The sequence below is a fragment of the Trachypithecus francoisi genome, unplaced genomic scaffold, assembly GCF_009764315.1.
Source record: "Trachypithecus francoisi isolate TF-2019V2 unplaced genomic scaffold, Tfra_2.0 Lachesis_group16, whole genome shotgun sequence".
In the NCBI taxonomy this organism is placed as follows: domain Eukaryota; kingdom Metazoa; phylum Chordata; class Mammalia; order Primates; family Cercopithecidae; genus Trachypithecus; species Trachypithecus francoisi.
This window is the reverse complement of record NW_022681461.1, coordinates 43034403-43056086: the sequence shown is the minus strand read 5'-3', so window position 1 is coordinate 43056086 and position 21684 is coordinate 43034403. Positions and strand designations below refer to the sequence as shown.

The 21684-nt window shown below is 34.2% G+C and overlaps 1 protein-coding gene across 7 annotated transcripts in view; it reads left to right on the top strand.

The window, feature by feature from the left end:
- Positions 1-21684, top strand: part of MPDZ (multiple PDZ domain crumbs cell polarity complex component) — a 181973-nt gene that overhangs the window by 95947 nt on the left and 64342 nt on the right. For 6 of the 7 annotated variants that reach the window (XM_033237359.1, XM_033237363.1, XM_033237361.1 and 3 more), the window contains exons 18-22: positions 2269-2385; positions 5088-5255; positions 12259-12540; positions 12799-12922; positions 20390-20588. In XM_033237359.1, the coding sequence (XP_033093250.1) occupies positions 2269-2385; positions 5088-5255; positions 12259-12540; positions 12799-12922; positions 20390-20588 (890 nt within the window). The remainder of the gene's footprint in view (positions 1-2268; positions 2386-5087; positions 5256-12258; positions 12541-12798; positions 12923-20389; positions 20589-21684) is intronic. The other variant, XM_033237362.1, reaches the window with a different exon arrangement.

Here is a 21684-nt window from a genome sequence, read left to right as displayed (position 1 = left end):
GACTTTTAGTACTTTTCATCAACGTGATTACTAGCTCCATGGGTATAAAGATTTAATTTTGAGTAATATTTAAAAAAAGAAAGAAAGAAAATAGCCAGGAAGTTTATAAATAAACTTCTAACTTACTGGTCTTTGGTTCACTTTTGACATTGACTAATTGACTGATTGATTGATGGAGTCTTGCTCTGTTGCCCAGGCTGGAGTGCAGTGGCGAAATCTCCGTTCACAGCCATCTTCACCTCCTAGCTTCAAGCAACTCTCCTGCCGCAGTCTCCTGAGTTGCTGGGACACAACAACCATGCCTGGCTAATTTTTGTATTTTTAGTGGAGACAGAGTTTCACCAAGTTGGGTGGGCTGGTCTCAAACTCCTGACCTCCAGTGATCCCCGCCCCGCCACTCAGCCTCCCGAAGTGCTAGGAATACAGGCGTGAGCCACCGTGCCCAGCCTTGATATTTTATATTTGATAATAAGGTCATGATGAATGCAAAATCAAATATGTTAAAATGAATATGGCTTACAATATCTCTGCCAATGTAGTGGAGTATTAGAAAAATTAGTAGCATTAACAACAAAATCTTTAATCACAGTGGAATAAAGTAGAATCTCTGTCAGAGTGACTTCAAGTTGTTAAATTCAGTTGACTTCAACACATTTGCTGTCTAATTACTGCAGAGCAGGAAATTAAACTTTCCAAAATGGGTTCATCAGTTTGTGGCTCTCCTGGCAGGGAATAGCTCCCAAATCATAAATTACTGTAATAATAGAAACAACTTTATGAATCTGTGCTACATAAAGCAGTATATTGTATTAGATGCACTTATTGTATTGCAGTTAAATATTAGAGATGTTCTCGATATTTGTGAGTTGTTTTCCAGTACGTGAATATAGTTTGAAGTGAAAAAGCAGATACACGTTTTCTTAAGAAAATGCAAACACATAAATATAGTTTCATAAGTAGCAATATGGGTTTGTTGATTTTTGTGAAAGAATTTGTTAAAACAGTAAGCTTTGTTAATGTATTTTAAGTGTCAGTTAAAGTTTTATGCACCACTTTTTAGTTCACAAATGATTTCAGTAGCCTATTAAAATATATTTATGAAAAAAGAAAGAGAAGGAGGGCAAGATGATTGAAGAATATGGTAATCCAATCTGAAATCGAACCAGGCTTGTAAAAATCATGACAAAAGAGCACTATGGACGGGAATGTAAGAAGAAAGATAGGCTATCAGGGACTCTACCTATTTATTGAGATTGGATTATAAATTTGGTTCTGGTCTTTCTGTTGGACAGAGAGAAATGGAAAACATGACTCAATATACCTTTTATTTTTCCTGTCCTTAAGGTGAACCCATACCAGTTATTCAGAAGCAGTCTTTTTTTTTCTGTATAGTTCCAAAATAAATTTCTTTTATGACGGTATTTGATATTTTAAATTCAGTATGCATTGCAAAATATGATAGAGGCTTAATATATGTTAAGCTCACATATATGGGCAGAGAAGAAAAACAGTTTTTTCCCCTATAATGCTTCTTCTGTATGTTTTACTGATACCAGGTGATGTAGGCAGGCTGATTATCTAAATATTTTAGCCCATTTCATCTGAGAGTGGAATAAATGTGGTAGCTTTTCTGTCATTGTGACCAAGTTTGGAATATAATCTCTCTAAACTGCAAGTTAAGCAGACTGTAGACACGTAGAGATTTGGTTTTTGTTTTGTTTTGTTTTATAAGCCATGCTAAATTGAGTTCACTGTAGAGTTCACTAACATTCCTTTTCAAGTAAATTGAATTCTTTAAAATAATATTCTTGTAGGGGGATGACTGAAGTTGATATTTCTTTTTAATATTTGCTTTTCTGCAACTTCTTTTATTTCTTAATACCTAAAAGTTGCTTCATTTCTATATTAGGAAGTCATTGTTTGGCCAGAATATTTTGCAGAAAAAAAGAACCCGAAGATTTTTAGAATATTAAAATTCATTCATTTAAAAAAATAATCTTACAAGAAGAATGAAAAATTAGTAGAAAGGGATTCTCATCCAACAGGTGATTTTTATATTAGAGTAAATAATCCTCATTGTGTCTTATCAAATGAATGTTAAATATGAATATCAGATTTCATACTTACATTCTATGTTGAAGTCATATCATTTGAAAACTCTCCAATTTCTTTCTCTTCCCCCCCTCACTTTTCCTGCCTTTACCCTTCTTTTCCATTTTCTTTCTTTGCTGTTCTCTCTCTTTTCCTTGAATACCATTTTCCCCGCAGCTTTCACCAGAAGAAGGTTATGTTTCTGCTAAGGAGGATTCCTTTCTCTACCCACCACACTCCTGTGAGGAAGAAGGGCTCCCTGACAAACCCCTCTTCAGGGCTGACTTGGCTCTGGTTAGTGGCTATGACTTAACAAACTTTCTTTCAGAAACCTGATGTGTCTTACTTTGCCTTTCAAAATATTCTGAAGAAATCTACTATATTCTTTGTTCATTATTATATTTTGGAAAGATAAACATGTTTTCTCCAACTTAGTTCTCACAGTTGAAAATGGGAAGAAAAACCACAGTAAATATGAAAAACGTTTGTGAGGAAAATTTAATTAACATTGCATTGTAGCAGTATGTAGAATCAGTCTTTGTGCCATACCTCATGTTGGTGGAGCTTTTGTTTGCTCCAATTTCACGCTTAGATATCTCTAGGCATTCTTTAACTGTGTTCAATATTCAGTCACAAAGCACTGTTTTGGCTCTATTTAATGACGTAATAGGTATCTTTTTTCCATTAGATATTTATAGTCTGAAAATCATATGAATTGGTTCAGTTATTAAGAACACCACAGTTTTAAGGAAAGGTAAACCTCATGTTTTCTATAAATACATATATGTAAATATACTGATTTACCAGAAAAATTGTAAATTAAAATTTCATTTCTGTTTGATGTTTACAATAGTATCCATTGGAATAAAAGTATTTGGAGCCACTCTGCCCTTAAGAAACTTTTTTTTCTGGTAGAGGGTATAATGCTATATCAATAACTGAAGGATAAAGCTAAATACCAGGCGTGAATATACATATGACATTTACTCAATATAAATACAACAAATTGTACATCCTGTTCACATTACCCCTACTATTAGAGCTAGGTTCCTTACTGAACGTTTTTTTTGTGGGGCAGACATTGTGCACTGTTGCTAAAAAGGAATATACTTGTTTTTTAAATACTTGTTTTAGTTTCATTAGACTGGAGAAAGTTTTAAAACCTGTTAAATTCTTCATTATGTGTTTATAACTGCACACATCTTGCTTTAAAACAGAGTGAATTATTTCTTTGACTATATATACATTTTGCTGATTCTAATTTTGGAGGAGACAATTCCTTTTGTTAATATTTTTAAATTGCAACCTCTTGAAATAGCTATTTGAAAAGTTTTGGTATATGTTATAATAAATGCAACAATTTCACACTGGAATACTTAACATACCAGGTAACGTATGGCCCTGTTCTCCGTGGGTACTATGTTAGCACTTCAAAACTAGAGAGCTTAGTATATGCAACAAATTACGTAAGGTACTGTGGTGTTAAATAATACCCAGCCATAGCAAATACTTTTTGAAATGTTGCAGGATACAAATACTATATATGATTGTTTCTAAAGTACCGATGAAATAATATTCTCTGGAGTTTACATGGCTTCCTTGAACCTCCTTAAATGGATACCAATCAAAAGGCAGATTAGTTCCACTTTTATGTGAGCTTGGCATCTTATAATGGTAATATGCATCCTGGGTCTTCTCCCTAGCCAGCTAAGTAATCTTGGACTGGTCACTCAACTTCTTTGACTCTTAGTGTTTTATCTCTACAGTAAATAAATGAATTGATTGTTAATGTCTCTCCTAAGATCCTAAGATATCAGCAGTATACATACAAATTATATTGAGGTATTCTCTCGTTAATGTTACTTAAATATGTATTGTAATCTATGACACAAGGCTTAGTTAATACTATCTATCTATCTAGATGGTTGTATGCTATGTATATTTGTAAGGGTCAACCTCCACATAGTGACTCATTAGTGAATTTGAACATGTATTTAAAATCTATTATTAGGCCTACGAAATATATTTGAAGAGAAAATCATTTCAAAAAGGCCCACAGGTATTTTTAATAGTTTTTTTGTAAGAATGTGACCTGATATAATGTTACAATTCTCCTGACTTCTGGCTAAACAATATGTTGAAATTACAAAAAAAAAAAAAAAAAAAAAAAAAATAGAACATATGGAATTTTGCCAAGATAGACAGAAAATGCTGGTAATATCAGAGAAAGGCAGTATATATGTCAGTTCTGCCTATTCTGAGATATGACTTCGAGTGAATTGCAAAAAGAACTTCAAGCTCATCTTGATTTAAATATTAATCTTGACTCTGTGACAGAAGACAGCAATAGGATTATTAGAGAATATGTAGTGAAATTCTCTATCTCACTCTTTATGAGTTTTCTAACAAGTTTATAACTTAAAGCTTCACCATAACCAGATCATAATTAGGCCCCTTGTTTGTTAGTATAATTTTAGCATGAAATCACAGATTTTCTTTTTGGTTTCTGCAACTTGAATGGTTTTAAAATCTAGTTCAAGATAATTTAAACAAAATACATAGTTTTAGTGTGGCTTACAAATATATAATTGCTTAGCTGCCTCGTTGAATAAGTTTATTTTAGTTGACTAGGAAAAATTATGACATAATTTTATTATAAAATTGTAAGAGTTGGGCGTGGGAACTGGAAGAAAGTAAATATTTTACTTAACTTTGGAACTGTTTAAACTTAGACTTGATCCAGGCCCTTTGTTAATTGTTGCCTTTAGCCCTTTTATTGATGAAATAAAATAACTTTGTATGCCAGCACTTTCTACTGTAGGTGGGCTATTTATCCTTGTTCTGCTGCGTTAGCAGTCTCTGATGAGGGTGAAGAGGGCGTATAGAAAATATAATAGATAAAAGAATGATACCAGTTTGCCGTTTAGTCTCAAGTGGAGTTTGTCATATATGTAATAGAACAGAATTCCCAACTAATATTACTGTTTTATTTCTAGGTGGACACAAATGATGCTGACTTAGTAGATGAATCCACACTCGAATCTCAATACTCTCCTGATAATGACAGCATCTACTCTACCCAAACCTCTATTTTATCTCTTCATGGCAGTTCTTGTGGTGATGGCCTGAACTATGGTTCTTCCCTTCCATCGTCTCCTCCTAAGGTACAAAGGAAATACCCATTTTTCTTTTATAGGAAAGTCTTGTGTATGATTTTCCAGAGGTCAGTCCTTATGGGGAGTTGTGGGAATAACATATTGGAGACATTATGTTTCTCCAGTCATGGACTCATTATTGGATTAAAGTACAATTTCATTTAGGTAATATTGGTCGGGTAGATTTCAGATTACTAGAAACTATTTAAATTTAGTGTCTGAGAATGATAGACACAGAGGCTCAAAGCTTTGATTAGGGTTTGCATGTCAGAAAGAAAAATTTAACATCATATATTTCTCAGGTTGTGTTTTTAGCAGTGTCTACTTTGGAAAAATTACAAGAATAACTTTATTTTCTTAATGGTTTTAAAACTGACTTCTATGCAGAGTTGAATACTAAAATATTTCTTGCATTAATTTAACATTTACTAGCTGAGTTAAACTTAATGCTATCATATGTTTTTATACAAAATGATGCCAAAGAATACTGTACATAAAAAAATCACAGTGAATGGTAAATTATGTTTATGTCACTGGATATGAATGGAGAATTTAGTCACTATTTGACATATCTGTGCCGTTCATATTTTAGAAATAGATTATTGGCATAAATGCCCCAACTGTATTAATTTTATTGGTGACATACTCCATGATGTTCAATAAGTAATACTTTAAAATGTTTCCAATGTTTTGGGTATGAAATGGTATCTTGCCATTTTAATGTGGATTTCCTGATTACTAATGAGAATGAATATTTTTTCATAATATTGGCCATTTGTTTTTCACTTTTAATCAAAGATCTCTTCATATCTTATGGCCATTTTGTATTGGGTTGCTCATTTTTCTTTTGATTTTTTGCAGTTTTTTTTTGGAAATTGATATGCAAAGCAATTCAACATATATTTTTTATGAATATCTGTGTACATATGTATAGTAAAATCTAAAAATGTGTTGGCAGGATACTTCTCAACTTCAAAAAAGAAGTTATCCTTGGAGAAAAAAGGAAGTATGGGAATTTAGATATATGTCTAATACATTATAGCATATTATGAAGAAAGAGAGATTGATGAAAATATGGCAGAATGTTTATATATGTTAAATCACGGCAAAGAGTTCATATATGAATATATTTTCTTTATTTTTCTATTTTGGAAATATACCATAAACATACATTTAAAATTAAGTTGAAAAGACTGGACAATGTTTTTTAATATATGAAATATGTATTTTCTGCATAAATTGAATTCAGTGGGAAGGGTATTTATGAATAAGTTGGAAAGTAGAATTTCCATAGGTCTAGCACTGTTTTCCTCTTTTCCTGATTAACAGGTTTTTTGGCCAGAACATTTTCAAAGCATTTTCTTTTATGTTCAAGGTGCACCTGTTATCCTTGCAAATAATGCTGGGCAATCTCCTTGAATTGGTTTGCAAGGTATAATCTTGAGTGGAGCAGATGCTCCTCTCTCACCACACCTGAGACTGTCTGTCTGGCTGTGTCCTGTCTGGAATGTGTTCTGGAATGTGTTCAGTCTTTACTGGCCTCAGGGCTGGAAGCTGAGTTCATCTCCTGATGGAATCTCCTAATCCACAGCATAGCACACGTCTTCTTGCCAGTGGACAGATTGCATTGTTTAACTTAGTAATTGTTACTTAAAGGGATTACACAATCTGCATACTGAGAAGCATATATTTTACAGGGCAAATGCTGGCTGTATGCAGCACAACATATTGGCTTACTGAAGTCTGTTTGCCTCCTTTTTTATTTATTTATTTTTTTTTCCCCAAGCAGTTTACTCTTTTGTTGAAGCAAATTTTGGCAAGCTGGTTTATCAACTGAAATACTTAAACTACAAAACAACAAAGAAGACATTAATGAGGGTGTTTTAAAACACATTGTGAAACTCCTGTGTGCTCTTAGTTTTCTTAGAATGTGGGACTGTTCCTGCATCATGGTAAAATCTCTGCAATATTTTATATTTTTCGTGACAACTTTCTAATACCTAGACTTTTACTAAAAATTTTTATGTAAATAAAATAAGTATATAATGTGTCCTTCCTGTTTCTTTGCAATAAATTTATATTAAAAAGACCCAATAGTGATTTGTTATGGAATTTACAATTGACTAGTTTTCTTAAAAGTGAGCTTACTTAAAGCCTTTTTAATAAAGTAATACCATATAGTATATGATTTTTAAGAAAAACAAAGATGCCTCTATCCTGATTTGAAAGGATAAAATAGAGTGTGAGGATCTCAGCAGTTCCTTAGATTTTTGACTTTGCTAAATATGTGATAATCTTGGAACCTTAAATGGCAACTGGAAATGAACAAGTAATTTTACCTGTCTCTTCCCCTTGATGAATGGTGTTTTGGCCTTCGTCAGGTATACTACCAGAAGTGATCAGTGCTAATCACCTACAGCACAAACTATTCATAGAGGGAGGCCTCGCTCTTCAGGGCAGCCTAAATAATAAAGGGCTGCAGCCATACGTTGGGGCTCTTCCTCACAAAATTATCTAATTGGGGGGTCCATTTTGCTTTACTTTTTTTTAAAGAGTATGTGTTTGTTTAATTTGATTAGTTACCATGTAAAGATTTATGGGAAATAGCCATTACTCAAGAACCTGAAAAATATACCTGCCTCTATGGCATTTGGCTTAATAGAGGCAGGTCATTGAAGTATGGATTTTAAAAGCAACGTGGCTCTAGCCATGTTTTTCCTTTCTTATTATTTTAAGTTTTATTTCTTTGGTTAATCATTTTACTCCTTTTCCCTTGTTACCAAAGATATGACAAAATGCAGAAATAATTGTTTTATAAATTTGCAAACTTTTGTTTAAAATCTTAACATGGTTTTTAGAACATACTTGGTCTTTTTTTTCCTATTTTGCTTTAAAAATACAACGGATAAAGATTTATTATCTATTGAAATTTCCCCTTCTACTCCTTATTCACACTTCTACGCCCTACCCTCCTGTGTACACCCATACTCTCACTCTGTCCAGTGACAATATTATTACCAACATGGTGTCCATCCTTCATTCTTGAATATCAGTTCTGCTAGGAAATACTTTTTATTCTAAGGCAGATTGAACTTGATGTTTATCAAGATAGGAACCCTTTTGCACCTTGTACGTCAGCTCGACTAACAGATTTAATGATTTTTTTTAGTAGTCTGAACATTCTTACAAATTCTTAGTGTCATTGTCTGGCATAAAATATTATTGCCTTCGCATCCATGTTTAGAATGTTGATACTATTTCTTAATTGTTCTTTTTGCAGATGGGGTTAGAATAAAAAACTAAATCACTCTAATCAAAATGATGAGAGTGACTGTGAGAGTCTTAGTGACAAAATTGCAGACTCTCAAAGGTTTAAAGGATGTTGCCTTTTTCCTTAGTAGGATCAGTGTCCAAACAATAAACGAAGTGTACTTTATCTCAGACAGAGTTGGAGAAGTACAGTTGGAGCAGCTGTGGTTGCAATATATTTTTTAAAAATATAATAAGAATTCTCTGGTAGACTGCTTATTGAAGAAAAGCAGGTTATGGCTATTGAATGCTCGTGTAGTTAGTTTTTGTAAATATATTATCTGGGTAAATAATATGCGCAAGTCTAACTTTATGCATTGCACTTAAGAAATAGAACTTTAAAAAAGTACATTTGACATTTTAATTTAACCTTTTTCTAATTTTGTAGTGAGGACAAGAATATATCAAGCGAAGTCACATATTAATATAGACTTTTGAAATACTTCACTTTAGATATCAAGTTGCACTGGGAAATTGTGGTTATTTTTGTACCTCTTATGAGGGAAGAACTGTTTTTCTTTTAGATCCATAAGACTTTTAAAAATAAAACTGAGTTGGTTGTTGAGCAACCAGAAACGTTTCTGAAGTGGATGTATGTTGTCTACTGTGTTGATTAGCTCTTTCTTTTCTACTTGTCTGTGTTAACTCCTTCATGAATTATGCATGGGACTGTTATACCATTTACAGTACACCCCAGCTAACAAGGGCGACTTGACCTCTTTTTCTAATGAAAAGCAATTTTGATTGCTATCTTTGAGGCATGGGGGAGATGATTTACTAATTATTATAATTAATTTAGTGATATAGAAGCTAACCAATTCTGTAGTAAGTATGCTATTGTTTTTCCTAAGAATAAAATTATCAAAGTTGGATGAGGGAGCCAATAGGTTATTGTTTAGATCCTGGGAGTGTGGAGGATAATACCTTCCTATCATTTGTTTCTGAGGATACTACAGATGTTGATTGCTTATATAATATTTCCACTTGTCTCAATTCTTTGTGCTAGGAATATCTGATAATTCTAGAGAGATAATAAGTTGCATTCAAGGAGGGGAGTGTAATAAATTGTGTTGGAGCAATTAATTACCCATTTAAAAAAAAATGACAGACCCATATCTCACACCATACCCTGAAATAAATCGAGATGGTTAAAATGTAAAACAAAGCGTTTATAAAAGAAGAAAAATACTAGAAAGCATTTCATTTACTTTGTGTGAAAGGACTTATTATAAAACCCAGAAGCATAAAAAAATGACAAATTTGGTTGCAGAGATAATTTAACTTCTGCATGACAAAATATTACCTATACAAACTAAAAGACAAGTGACAGACTGGAAGAATATTTGCAATGTATATCACAAAGACTTTATACTCAGACTATGCCAATGACAAGAAGAATGTCTGTTCTTCACCATACATACCTGTAAATGCCTATTAAGATAGTTTTCTCTTGGAAGCTCCTGTGAATCCAGATCGATTAATAACATAGTTTTTATGCTCTTGATCTCTTCATAAATAGGAACTTCAAAGTGATTAGAAGTGAATTGCATTTTAAGTGAAATTTGAAATTATGAGGTATTTGCTTCTGTATATAATTTAAACTGTGAGAAAAATTGGATAAAGAATATGAAGAGATTGTTAACAGAAGAAATACAAATGACTTATCTTTGATAATTGTCAGGAACACACATAATAAAACACTAATGAATATATTTCTTACAAATCAGATTGCCAAACTAATCTAGGGCTGGCAAGATTCATTAGCAGGTATTCCCATATTTTCCTTTTGTGAGAGAAAACTGGAATACAAGTTAGCAGTACATATCAACTTTTTTTTTTTTTTTTTGAGATGTAGTCTCGCTCTGTCACCTAGGCTAGATTGCAGTGGTGCAATCTGGGCTCACTGCAAGCTCCACCTCCTGGATTCACGCCATTCTCCTGCCTCAGCCTCCTGAGTAGCTGGTAGTACAGACACCAGCCACCACACCTGGCTAATTTTTTTGTATTTTTAGTGGCTCACGCCTGTAATCCCAATGCTTTGGGAGGCCGAGGCAGGCAGATCACGAGTGAGGAGATAGAGACCATCACGGTGGAACCCCGTCTCTACTAAAAACACGTACCAACATTTTAAGCGTACATATCATTTGACCAGCCATTGCAATTCTAGTGATTCATAGTGAATATATCTTCACACATATGGACAAAGATGTAGAGTATAAATAACAGCAGTAGCTAAAAATTATTGCACATTTTCTGTTAAGTCAGGCCTGTTTTTAGTACTTTGTGGAGATTAATACTCTCTGTCCTCCCAACAGTCCTGTATTAGTTTCTATTGATTTCCCCAATTAGTAGATGAGAGAGTCAAGGCATAGTGTTTAAGTAACTTGTCAAAGCTCTAGCATTTAATTAGTGTTGAGCCAGGAATTGAACTCAGGCATCCTGGCTTCAGAGTCTACACACCACTGTCTTTCATACTTAGGAATAACTTACAGCCATAAGAAGATTGAAGTTGACTTGTTTTTAAATTGGCATGGAAATTTCTCACATCAAGATGAAAAGATACTGCAAAAAAAAAAATGCTATTTATTGTATGGCTGTGTTTAGTTTTAAAAAATATATATGTATATCTGCTTGTATGTGTGAGTGTGTGCATGTGTACTTATATGTATATATGATGATAATACATTAAAAATTTGATGGATAAACACCTAACTGATGCCAGCCATTTTTATTGGGGAAGGGAATGGAAGTAGAAGCCATAGCAAAGACTCTCCTTATTGTATTCTATATGCATACACAATATATGTCTGTATCTTGAATCCTTTACGCAGTAGTATGTTCATATGCTACTTTTATACATTAAAATTATCAATGAAAGAATTGAAGGGAAAACTGATATGCTTATTCAACAGCAGTTTATGAAGCGACTGCTTTCCCAGAGCACGTAAGTGATACAATATATCTGTTGTAAGTAGATACACACATTTATATAGAACTATAAAATTTTAGAGTTTCAGAGGATTGTAGAAATTATCTAATATAAAGCCAAGAGAGGTTCTGTGATATACAAATTGTTAATACCAGAGCCTGGATTTAGAGCCTACATTTTATGACAATCCATTTTACTATTCCTTCTGTTATATCTTACAGGATATTTATGCAAATTTTTCCTATGATAATTTGAATTGTAAGGCTGTCTATTCTTCTCCATAAATACTTACAAATGCCTATCAAAACAATTTTCTCTGGGAGGCTCTTGTGAGTCCAAATCAGTTAAAGTCATACTTTTTATGTTCTTGATCTCATAATAAATAGGAACTACAGACTGATGGGAAACAAACTACACTTTAAGTGAGATTTGGGAGTATGCTACTTGCTCTTCTATGTAACTTAAACTCTGAATAATTTTATTTGTAAATATAACATAGTATTATATCTAAATGATCTTATGTTTAGTATCTTGTACAAGTATAACTCAGTAGAACATGAGACGTATGACTTGCAGGAAATGTGTTTAAAAGCATTTATGAAAATAAAGATATGCAGAAAACCTGCTAAGGGAAGAATTATGTTTGTTAATGCTTTCTGAGTAATAAATAATTGTTATGTTTTACATTTTACTAAATAGTTGTTCATTAAGAAGTGATGTAATTCTGGTCACATTTTTCATTTTTTTTGTTTTGTTTTGTTTTTTAACTACCAGGATGTTATTGAAAATTCTCGTGATCCACTACTTGATCTGCATATGACTTTGGAGGAACTATATACCCAGAATCTCCTGCAAAGACAGGATGAGAATACACCTTTGGTAGACATAAGTATGGGGTCTGCTTCTGGCTTTACTATAAATGACTACACACCTGCAAATGCTATTGAACAGCAATATGAATGTGAAAACACAATAGTGTGGACTGAATCTCATTTACCAAGTGAAGTTATATCAAGTGCAGAACTTCCTTCTGTGCTACCCGATTCAGCTGGAAAGGTAATATTTTAAAGATATGGTTTGTGTTTTATGATGAGGTAGGGAATATTGAAGGGTTATTCTGGCCATTCTCTTCATTTGAAATGAGTGCTTCTTGGCACTAAGATTTTCAGAAAGCAACCTATGAACTTGTTTTGGTTGCAGGTTCTTGCAGAATAAAGCACAATCAATTAGAGAACGTGCGTGATGTTGAAATCACACTCCAAAGTCTAGTTTCCCTTTCCATGTGACTTGTGACTTGTTTTTTCTTTCTTACAGGGCTCTGAGTACCTGCTTGAACAGAGCTCCCTGGCCTCTAATGCTGAGTGTGTCATGCTTCAAAATGTATCTAAAGAATCTTTTGAAAGGACTATTAATATAGCAAAAGGCAATTCTAGCCTAGGTAAGTTTCTCATTTTCCTCATATACCTATTTCTCAACCCCCTTGACAAGGGGAAATATTGAACATGGTAAATTTCAATATTTTTTTGCTGTAGATAAGAGAACAGATGGTAGAAATTTTCCTGTAGTTTTTATGGTTTTTCTTTCTATGTCCTCATTATTTTTTCTGAAATGGTTTACAGGTTTGTTTACTTCGTATGAGCAGAAATCCCTCATTCTCTTAATTATTTCAGAGTATTCACAAGCCTCATTTACATTCAGTAAAAGATATATGAATTGTTTATGTATGAAACAGCAAATCAGAAAAGGAATTCTTAGAAAATGAAAACTCAGCAATTTGGAATTCTAAATTCTTTGGAAAAGTAAATTATTAGTTTCTTTGAATGAGCCAGTGATGTATAAGTCAGCTTGCATTTAATTTCTTTCACTCACTGAAAGAAAGACTAAAAAGACAACCAGGTGTGCCACCACCAATATGTAAATGTGAGTTATTCAGTAGGACTTCCCAGGTGGCAGGATTTTTGTGTCCTATTTTAACCACAAAACCCTCTGAATTGGGCAAAGAAGACTTTCTGTAGAAATATCCTAATTACAATAGCTAAAACTGTGTTGAGGCAGAGCATATTTGTTCTCTCATTGCGTTATACAGTCATGTGACTCAGCCCTGTCTTTTTTGATAGATAGGGTGGTAGATGAGTTGCTTTGAGTGTCCAAATGCAGCCCAAGACTCTGGTTAATTCAGTATCAGAGATCCATTTCCTTATATGAAGTAACCAACCACTACCCATTACATTGACATCTTATGGCAGGGTCTTGTTTCCTTGTGTTGAGATTTGGCAGAGGAACCCAGCAGTGCTTACTTGGTGAGTGGGATTTCAGCCTTGGTTGCCAAGATTTTGTTCCATTTGATGGTGGCGGGGTACTACCAACAGCAGCTAAACAAAGAATTGTAGCAGATAATATTTATGTTGTTGTAATATTTCTTATATACATTATGTTAATAGGATGATACAAAGCTTGAACTGCAGAACTTTCCATAACTCATTAATTATGAGAGATATCTAAGCCATGCTAGAATTATTTTATCAGCTAATTTAGTGTTTCTGATGCCATATTACTCAAAATATTAGTTCTGTAGGATGTTAATAGGAGTTATAAATGACTTCCAAGTTTAAAAGTTTGGGATGAGATAAATTTAAGAAGACAGGTTTCTTTTTACATCTCAGTATCTTTTATACTCCAGTGTGCATTGTGAATCACTAAGAGATTATCAGATGTAGCATTTTTCACATTTAATTGGCCATAGAACCCATTTTTCTTGAATAATTGATAAGGCAGAGATTTTACAAAGCCTATTTGAGAACTATTATTCTAGTGTATTTACGCAATTAACAAACATTTATTTTAATACTCTATCCACAATGCATAGACACCATAATATTATTACTGTTCTTAATGCAGGTTTAAGAGAGTAAGCTAATTGACATTTAAAATCCTAAAGGCGTTAAAATATTGTACGTGCTATGATAGATACTTACAGAGAACATTGAAGGCTTTAAAGAGGGAATAACTAATCCCTGCTCTCCAAGTGTGGAGAACTTTAGAATGGTTTCAGAAAAGAGGAGATGTATGATTTAGGTCTAAAAAGAGGAGATTTTTACCACGTAGTTGAGGAATTTGAAAAAGTTGAAAGCTGCTGAGAAGTAAGGCAGAGAGATGTTAAATAATACTGAAACTGGTTCGATATGGATGAAGTGTGGTATGATGACCAGCAAAGTCAGAGTTGGAACTAAAGGAATGATAAGTGGGAGACAGCTGCTGGATGGGTTTGTGTGCAGGACACAGAACTTCTGCTGCAGCCGTGTACTGCCTTATGCTTCATGTAGGCAGCGGGAGCTAAGGGTATGAAAGAGACACGATCAGATTTGTGTTTTAAAAAGAGCATTGAGGCCGGGTGCGGTGGCTCAAGCCTGTAATCCCGGCACTTTGGGAAGCCGAGAGGGGCGGATCACGAGGTCAGGAGATCGAGACCATCCTGGCTAACCCAGTGAAACCCCGTCTCTACTAAAAAATACAAAAAACTAGCCGGGCGAGGTGGCGGGTGCCTATAGTCCCAGCTACTCGGGAGGCTGAGGCAGGAGAATGGCGTAAACCCGGGAGGCGGAGCTTGCAGTGAGCTGAGATCCGGCCACTGCACTCCCGCGTGGGCAACAGAGCGAGACTCCGTCTCAAAAAAAAAAAAAAAAAAGAGCATTGAGCTTAGGTTAGTGAAGCAGTTAGGAGGCTCTTGTAAGAGCCATGGTTTGGGTACATCAGATTTTGCAATCTGACTATTTGGATTGCTTACCAATTTTATTTTTTTTGAGAGAGAGTTTCACTTTGTTGCCCAGGCTGAAGTGCAGTGGCATGATCTCGGCAATTCTTGTCTCTCTCAACCTCCTGAGTAGCTGGGATTACAGGCCTCTGCTACCACGCCTGGCTGATTTTTTATATTTTGGTAGAGATGGGGTTTCACCATGTTGCCCAGGCTGGTCTTGAACTCCTGAGCTCAGGCAGCCCACCCATCCCGGCTTCTCAAAGTGCTAGGATTACAGGCGTGAGCCACCCCACCCGGCCTGCTTACCAGTTTTTAATTAATTGTGAGAATGTTGAATTTTGTCAAAGCATTTCTTCATCTGTTGGGGAATTATATGGATTTTCTTATGTATTCTGCTAATATGTCAAGATATATTGCTTTTTTAAATTATGGTAAAATATACATAGCATAAAATTGACCATTTTCATCATTTTTAAGAGTGCATTTCTGTGGCATTAAGTGCATTCACGTCATTGTGCAGCCATCATCACCATCCATCTTCAGAACATTTTTGGGTTCCCCAATTGAAACTCTGTATCCATTAAACAATTGTTCCCCATTGCTCTCTCTACCAGTCCCCTGTCAACTACCATTCATTTTTCTATGAATTTGACGAAATGCTTCATGTAGGTGGAATATGTGATTGGGTATAATGTCTTCTAGGTTCATCCATGTTGTAACATGTGTCAGAATTTCCTTTTTAAGGCTGAATAATATTCCATTGTATGTATACACTATACTTTGTTTATTCATTCATCTATTGATGGGCGCTTGAGTTGCTTCCATCTTAGTTTTTAAGTTTTGATATAAAAATATACTAGGTTAATTAAGTTATTGGAAGAAAACAGTGAAAGGTAGAACTGTCTTTCCTTTCTATCACATCTAGAAATCCATTTAAACCTCCCTCAACAGCCTGACTTTAAAATTAAAGTGTAAAAGAGCCCTGTCATTTGTTTAGTGAAAGTAAAACAATTGGCTGGGCATGGTGGTTCACGCCTGTAATCCCAGCACTTTGGAAGGTTAAGGCAAGTGGATCACCTGAGGTCAGGAGTTTGAGACCAGCCTGCCCAATATGGCAAAACCCCGTCTCTACAGAAAATATAAAAAATTAGCTGGGCGTGATGGTGGGCACCTGTAATCCCAGCTACTTGGGAGTCTGAGGCAGGAGAATCACTTGAACCGGGGAGGCAGAGGTTGCAGTCAGCTGAGATCATGCCACTACACTCTAGCCTAAGTGATAAGAGTGAAACTTTGTCTCAAAAGAAAAAAAAAAAAAAGTAAGACATTTAAATGTGAAATCACGGCACCATTAGTTTACCATTCACACTGCAATATAAAAGTGTAAATCACAATTAGTTTAACTTTTCTGCTTCATTTCCATTATTAATATGCCCAATATGTTTATAGGGCTTTCTCCCTGGCTTTTTGATTTCCTGGGACCCAGTGAGGTTCCTCTGGCATTTTGGAGTTAAAATTTACTGCATGCCAAGGCAAGAACATTACTCTGTTATCTCATTTGACAGGAGATGCTCAATGTTCAGATTTCTATAGCACTTCGAATAACTAAATGTAAAGGAATTTTGAAAAATCTGTGTAAATATTAAAATAAAGCATTCAGTTAAGCTTTAGTGTAGGAAGGTGTTGGCTGTATAACTTGAAGTAACAAAAAGTGTGATAAATAGTATTTTAGGAAGTCTAAATAGAGGCTGGGTTTGTGCTTGTGGAAAAGTATATTATGAAGGGGTCTATCAGTGAGCTCATTTTCTTAGATTCATAGTCTCCCCTTAATCAGCTATAAGCAGTTGTTTGCAGTTTTAGCTTTGTGGATAATTTGTTTCTTTGTCTTGTGATAACCAGAAGAAGTTTTAATAAATGGCAGGTTTCTGTAAATCTGTCATAATCCATTGTTTTGATTTCATGAATCATTTGGGTTTTTGAATTTTGTTAAAATTAGAATGAAAATGTTGTATACAGAAATACAGATACATTAATAAATGTACACATGCATATAGTGACCTTTAAAAAATTCTAATCTTGATGCTTTTTCATAAGTCTGTGGTCCCTTGGTTAATGATGTGGTGTTTGGACTTGAAGGTAAAAAACAAGGTTCTTCAGGGGAAAAGAAAGGAAGTCTTATCTTCCCTTCACTGATTAGATATAGAAACATAGACAGACTCGGGAATTTCTCTGAAATTACTCAACCTTTAAAGAGGTAGAGTCAGAACTCAAACCTGTCTGTCTCTGATTTTCACATATACCATGCAATACATTCAATACTTGAGTTACCCAAGGGCACATTATGATTGTTGTAATAATAAGCTTCATTTTGAAGCTGAATTAATTTTTGCATTTAGTCTTTACGGAGCAATGTAACCTTGGTTTGGGAGAGAGATGCATTTTAAACATATTTTATAGGTTTGTTTTGTTTTTAGTTTTGTGACTAAATTTTGTTGTACATTTTGTGTCAGGTATTTTGAAAGTTACTATACATATGTGTTCTCACTTAATTCTTTAAACAACCATAAGAGCAAATGTCATCCCTTTTTAGAGATAAGTAAACTGAGGCTCTTTGTGAGGTTAAGTCAGTTGCCCAAGCTTGTGCTGATTGGAAGTGGTGGAATAATTCAGATTCGTAACCGGTTCTCTATTTCCAAAGCACGCGATTTGGGATTTGGGATATTCTTTCATACTTCTTCCACGAATAAAATGGAAAGATCTTACAAGTTACAAGCAAAATCTAGTTATTGGAGATTACCTCCAAGTTATTGAACCTTGAAAATTGTCATTGGGTGAAAGGAAAATATAAACTCAGCTAACTGATGTTGACCTCCTGGTTTACATGGTTGATGTGACCTGACAGCATAATAGCTGAGAGTCATGAGTTAAATATGCTATTAAAAGTGAATTCAGAGATCATGTCGGCCATAGCTCATGACAAGTTTCATGTCTGTGTCTTGCCTTATTGTAGTCTGCATGATGCTAATGAGAAAAAGACGATGAGTTAGATTCCCAGTGTGATCCACTGAGTTAAATTTTACTTTGTGCTGACACATTTTTATTTTACCAAAGTACAGTTGTATTGTGGATATTGGTGGGAAGGCTGGCTTTAACAGTACAAAATACAGTACCTTTTGAAAAATTTCAGATCCAGCCTTTTTTCTCTCCTAAATGATATCTTACTGTTTTATGGTAAGCAGAGGTGTATTCTTAACAATAAACTTAAAAATCGTTAGTATGAGTCTTAACAGAATATTTTAAGTACATTTAAAAATGTTTTATTTCTATCAGAAAAAATAAGCAGGAGCCTGGATTGCCCATATCCACATATGAAATGTTAGGCTAGAAACATAATCAGAATCATTTTTTAAAATGTTTGAAATATCATATCTGATTTGGTATGAGTAGAATTAATATTTGGAAAGACATCATTTTTTTAAATATATGAAAACCTAAAAAGGAATTTGTGACATCTGTCAAGGAAAAGTTTTTATAAATACCCTGGTAGCTTTATATCTCTCCATAGCTTGTTTAATTATATAATTTTGTTTTGGAAGAAACTTTCAACACTTCATTTTAAGTGAACTTACATTATTTTTGCAAAGTTTCAAATATAATTTTTAAGATTTTATATTTTTCAACGAATAGATTGAGGATAGAGTGAGGAGAGAACATTAATTCAGATAGAGTCTGTTGAGAAGGACTTTTTGAGGAACTGATATTGAAGAGTGAGAGGGAGTTAGCTATGCAAGAGCTGCCGAAAGAAGGTGTCAGGCAAAGACTTCAAAATGGACAGAGATGAGATGTATTTGTTGCTAGAACTCAGGGAACCAAGAAGGACATAATACACTGCAAGGATTCACACTGCAAAGGCCAGTGTACCCCTGGCCTATAGACTGTGCTGAGCAAGTGTGTTGTGTGTTACTATAACAGGAAACCATTGAAGAGTTGCAACCAAGGGACTGATAGGATATTACTTGTCTTTTTTTGTAGTGGCCTCTCTGTCTTCTGAGGGAAGTATACATTGGAGGAGATAATCATGGAAGGCAGGTGACCAGTTAGGAAGGAGGCTTTTGCAAAAAGTCAGGCAAGAGAAGGTGTTGTCTTAGTCTAGAGTCAGTATTTAAATGGAAAATGGTAGTTAAATGGATTCAAGATAAATTTTGAAGATAGAAATGACAGGATTTGGTGTTGGATTAAATACAGGGGATAAGAGAGAGGTATGCATCAAGAAAGACCCCAGTATTTCTACTTTGAATAATGGAGGGTAGTGTGGTAGTGCAATTTACCAAAAAAGGGAAGAAAAATGGTGAAATAAAGTGAGATGAAAAATTGCAAGTTCAATTTTATACATGCTAAGATTGCATTTCCTGTGAGACATCCAGGGGACATGAAAAGAGAGCAATTCAATATCCAAATTAGAAGCTTAATGAAGTTCAAAGATAAAATGGAAATAGATTAAGATTAAGTTCACATAAATTCATTTCAACAAACTACTATGCTTTTGGACACCACTGTGATAGGCTCCAGGTATGAAGACTTCAATACAGGCTTCTTGATGCTAGGAATTCTGTGCTATGCTTTTATCCTAAGCAACCAACATAGTACTTGGCACATATTAGTCATATAGTAAATAGATCTTGAATGAACAAGTGATAAAGAAATAAGGTAATAACGGATAATTGCTTAATTTATAGAATAAATTTTCTTTTGTAGTCCTTTTATTCTCTTTTATGTGTAAGAGATGATCTAATATTGTAAAACTGATTTGATACTATTGTAGTACTTTCCCTGAGAGACCTTTCTATTCAAGGGGTCAGCACATCACATGATCTAAATTACATTCATTCCACAATGTAGACCTGTTTGATTTATAATGTATTGACTATATACAATTTCACAAACATTTACAAATTTACTTAAAAATATTTTTTGTTAGAAACACTTTTTAATATTTTTTGTTAGAAACACTTTTCCTGTTTTTGCGGTGCTTTTTATTGACTAAAATGTTACTTGTATTTTTAAATGTATAAATCATAGAAATTATTAAATTCAAATTAAAATGAATTGGAAAATCATGTATTTAATTATATTTGCATTTCTCTTTTCCTGTAGGAATGACAGTTAGTGCTAATAAAGATGGCTTGGGGATGATTGTTCGAAGTATTATTCATGGAGGTGCCATTAGTCGAGATGGCCGGATTGCCGTTGGGGACTGCATCTTGTCCATTAATGAAGAGTCTACCATCAGTGTAACCAATGCCCAGGCACGAGCTATGTTGCGAAGACATTCTCTCATTGGCCCTGACATAAAGTAAGTATCATTTGGAGCCCAGTTTGGCTTGGGAAATTCAGGAATTTCAATTAATCAGAATTCTTTTTCAGTATACACTTCTGTTTGAGATACAAACGTTATCACATTTTTTTAAACATAAATCGCTCAAGAAATTGACTATTTTGGAGTAGTTCTCGATTGTAAGTATGGTTTCTTTGAGACTATAGCAATATTAAAAATTTGGAAACGTTGCTTTGTATTTTTACTTTCACTTCTCCAGTGATTTCTACAACAACCATAGAAGTTGGGGATGCAATGATTCTCACAGAGCAAGAGGGCCTACTTTTAGGATCTTGGAAAGATGTTTGGATTGGCTCCATTATAAGGAATTGTACCCTACCTAACTGACCTGTGTGAATCCTAGAACTAAGATGGTTCTTTAAGGGCCATGCATGCAAAAGACAAGATAAAACAGTGTCCATCTGACCCAAAACTTACCCTTTCTTGAGCTACCTCATGACCCCAGGGGATAGACCAATATATTGGTATGGTCTGTTAGTAGGTCATGGAGGATATTTTGTCAGGAAGTGCTTAAAATTTCCAGTAATCCCATAATGTACTAAAAGCACATCATATATGTGGTTTGGTTTTTAAGTCACTAAACATTCCTTGAGCCAACATAAAAATCAGCTCATTACTTTATTGTGACACTTCATCAATGTGGCGTTTTCCTCTAGCATTAATCTTTGAATATTTGTTTTTAATGTATGAGGGATAACATCATAAAATAAGAGCTTAGGGAAAGATTGTTTGCCTAAAATCGATGTAATGATTACTAGTATGGGGGACATTTTTGTATCAATGTTATTTTACTGACCACATTCTCTATTACCAGTCCTTTTGCAAAGTATGTATTGCTAGGTCTTAGGTAACAAAAGCTGTACAGACTGTTTTTCATTCTGTGGTCAATAAAAAGGAGAAAAGTATATACCATTTGGAGCAGATTCCTCTGTCTTATATAAAAGAAGTATTATTTTTAGGCAAAATCTTCACTAATGGGCTTTCATATTTTTGTATGCTTTTTTGACTTTTATTTACAGTTGAACAGATCATCAGATCATGTTACTGTTCCTTA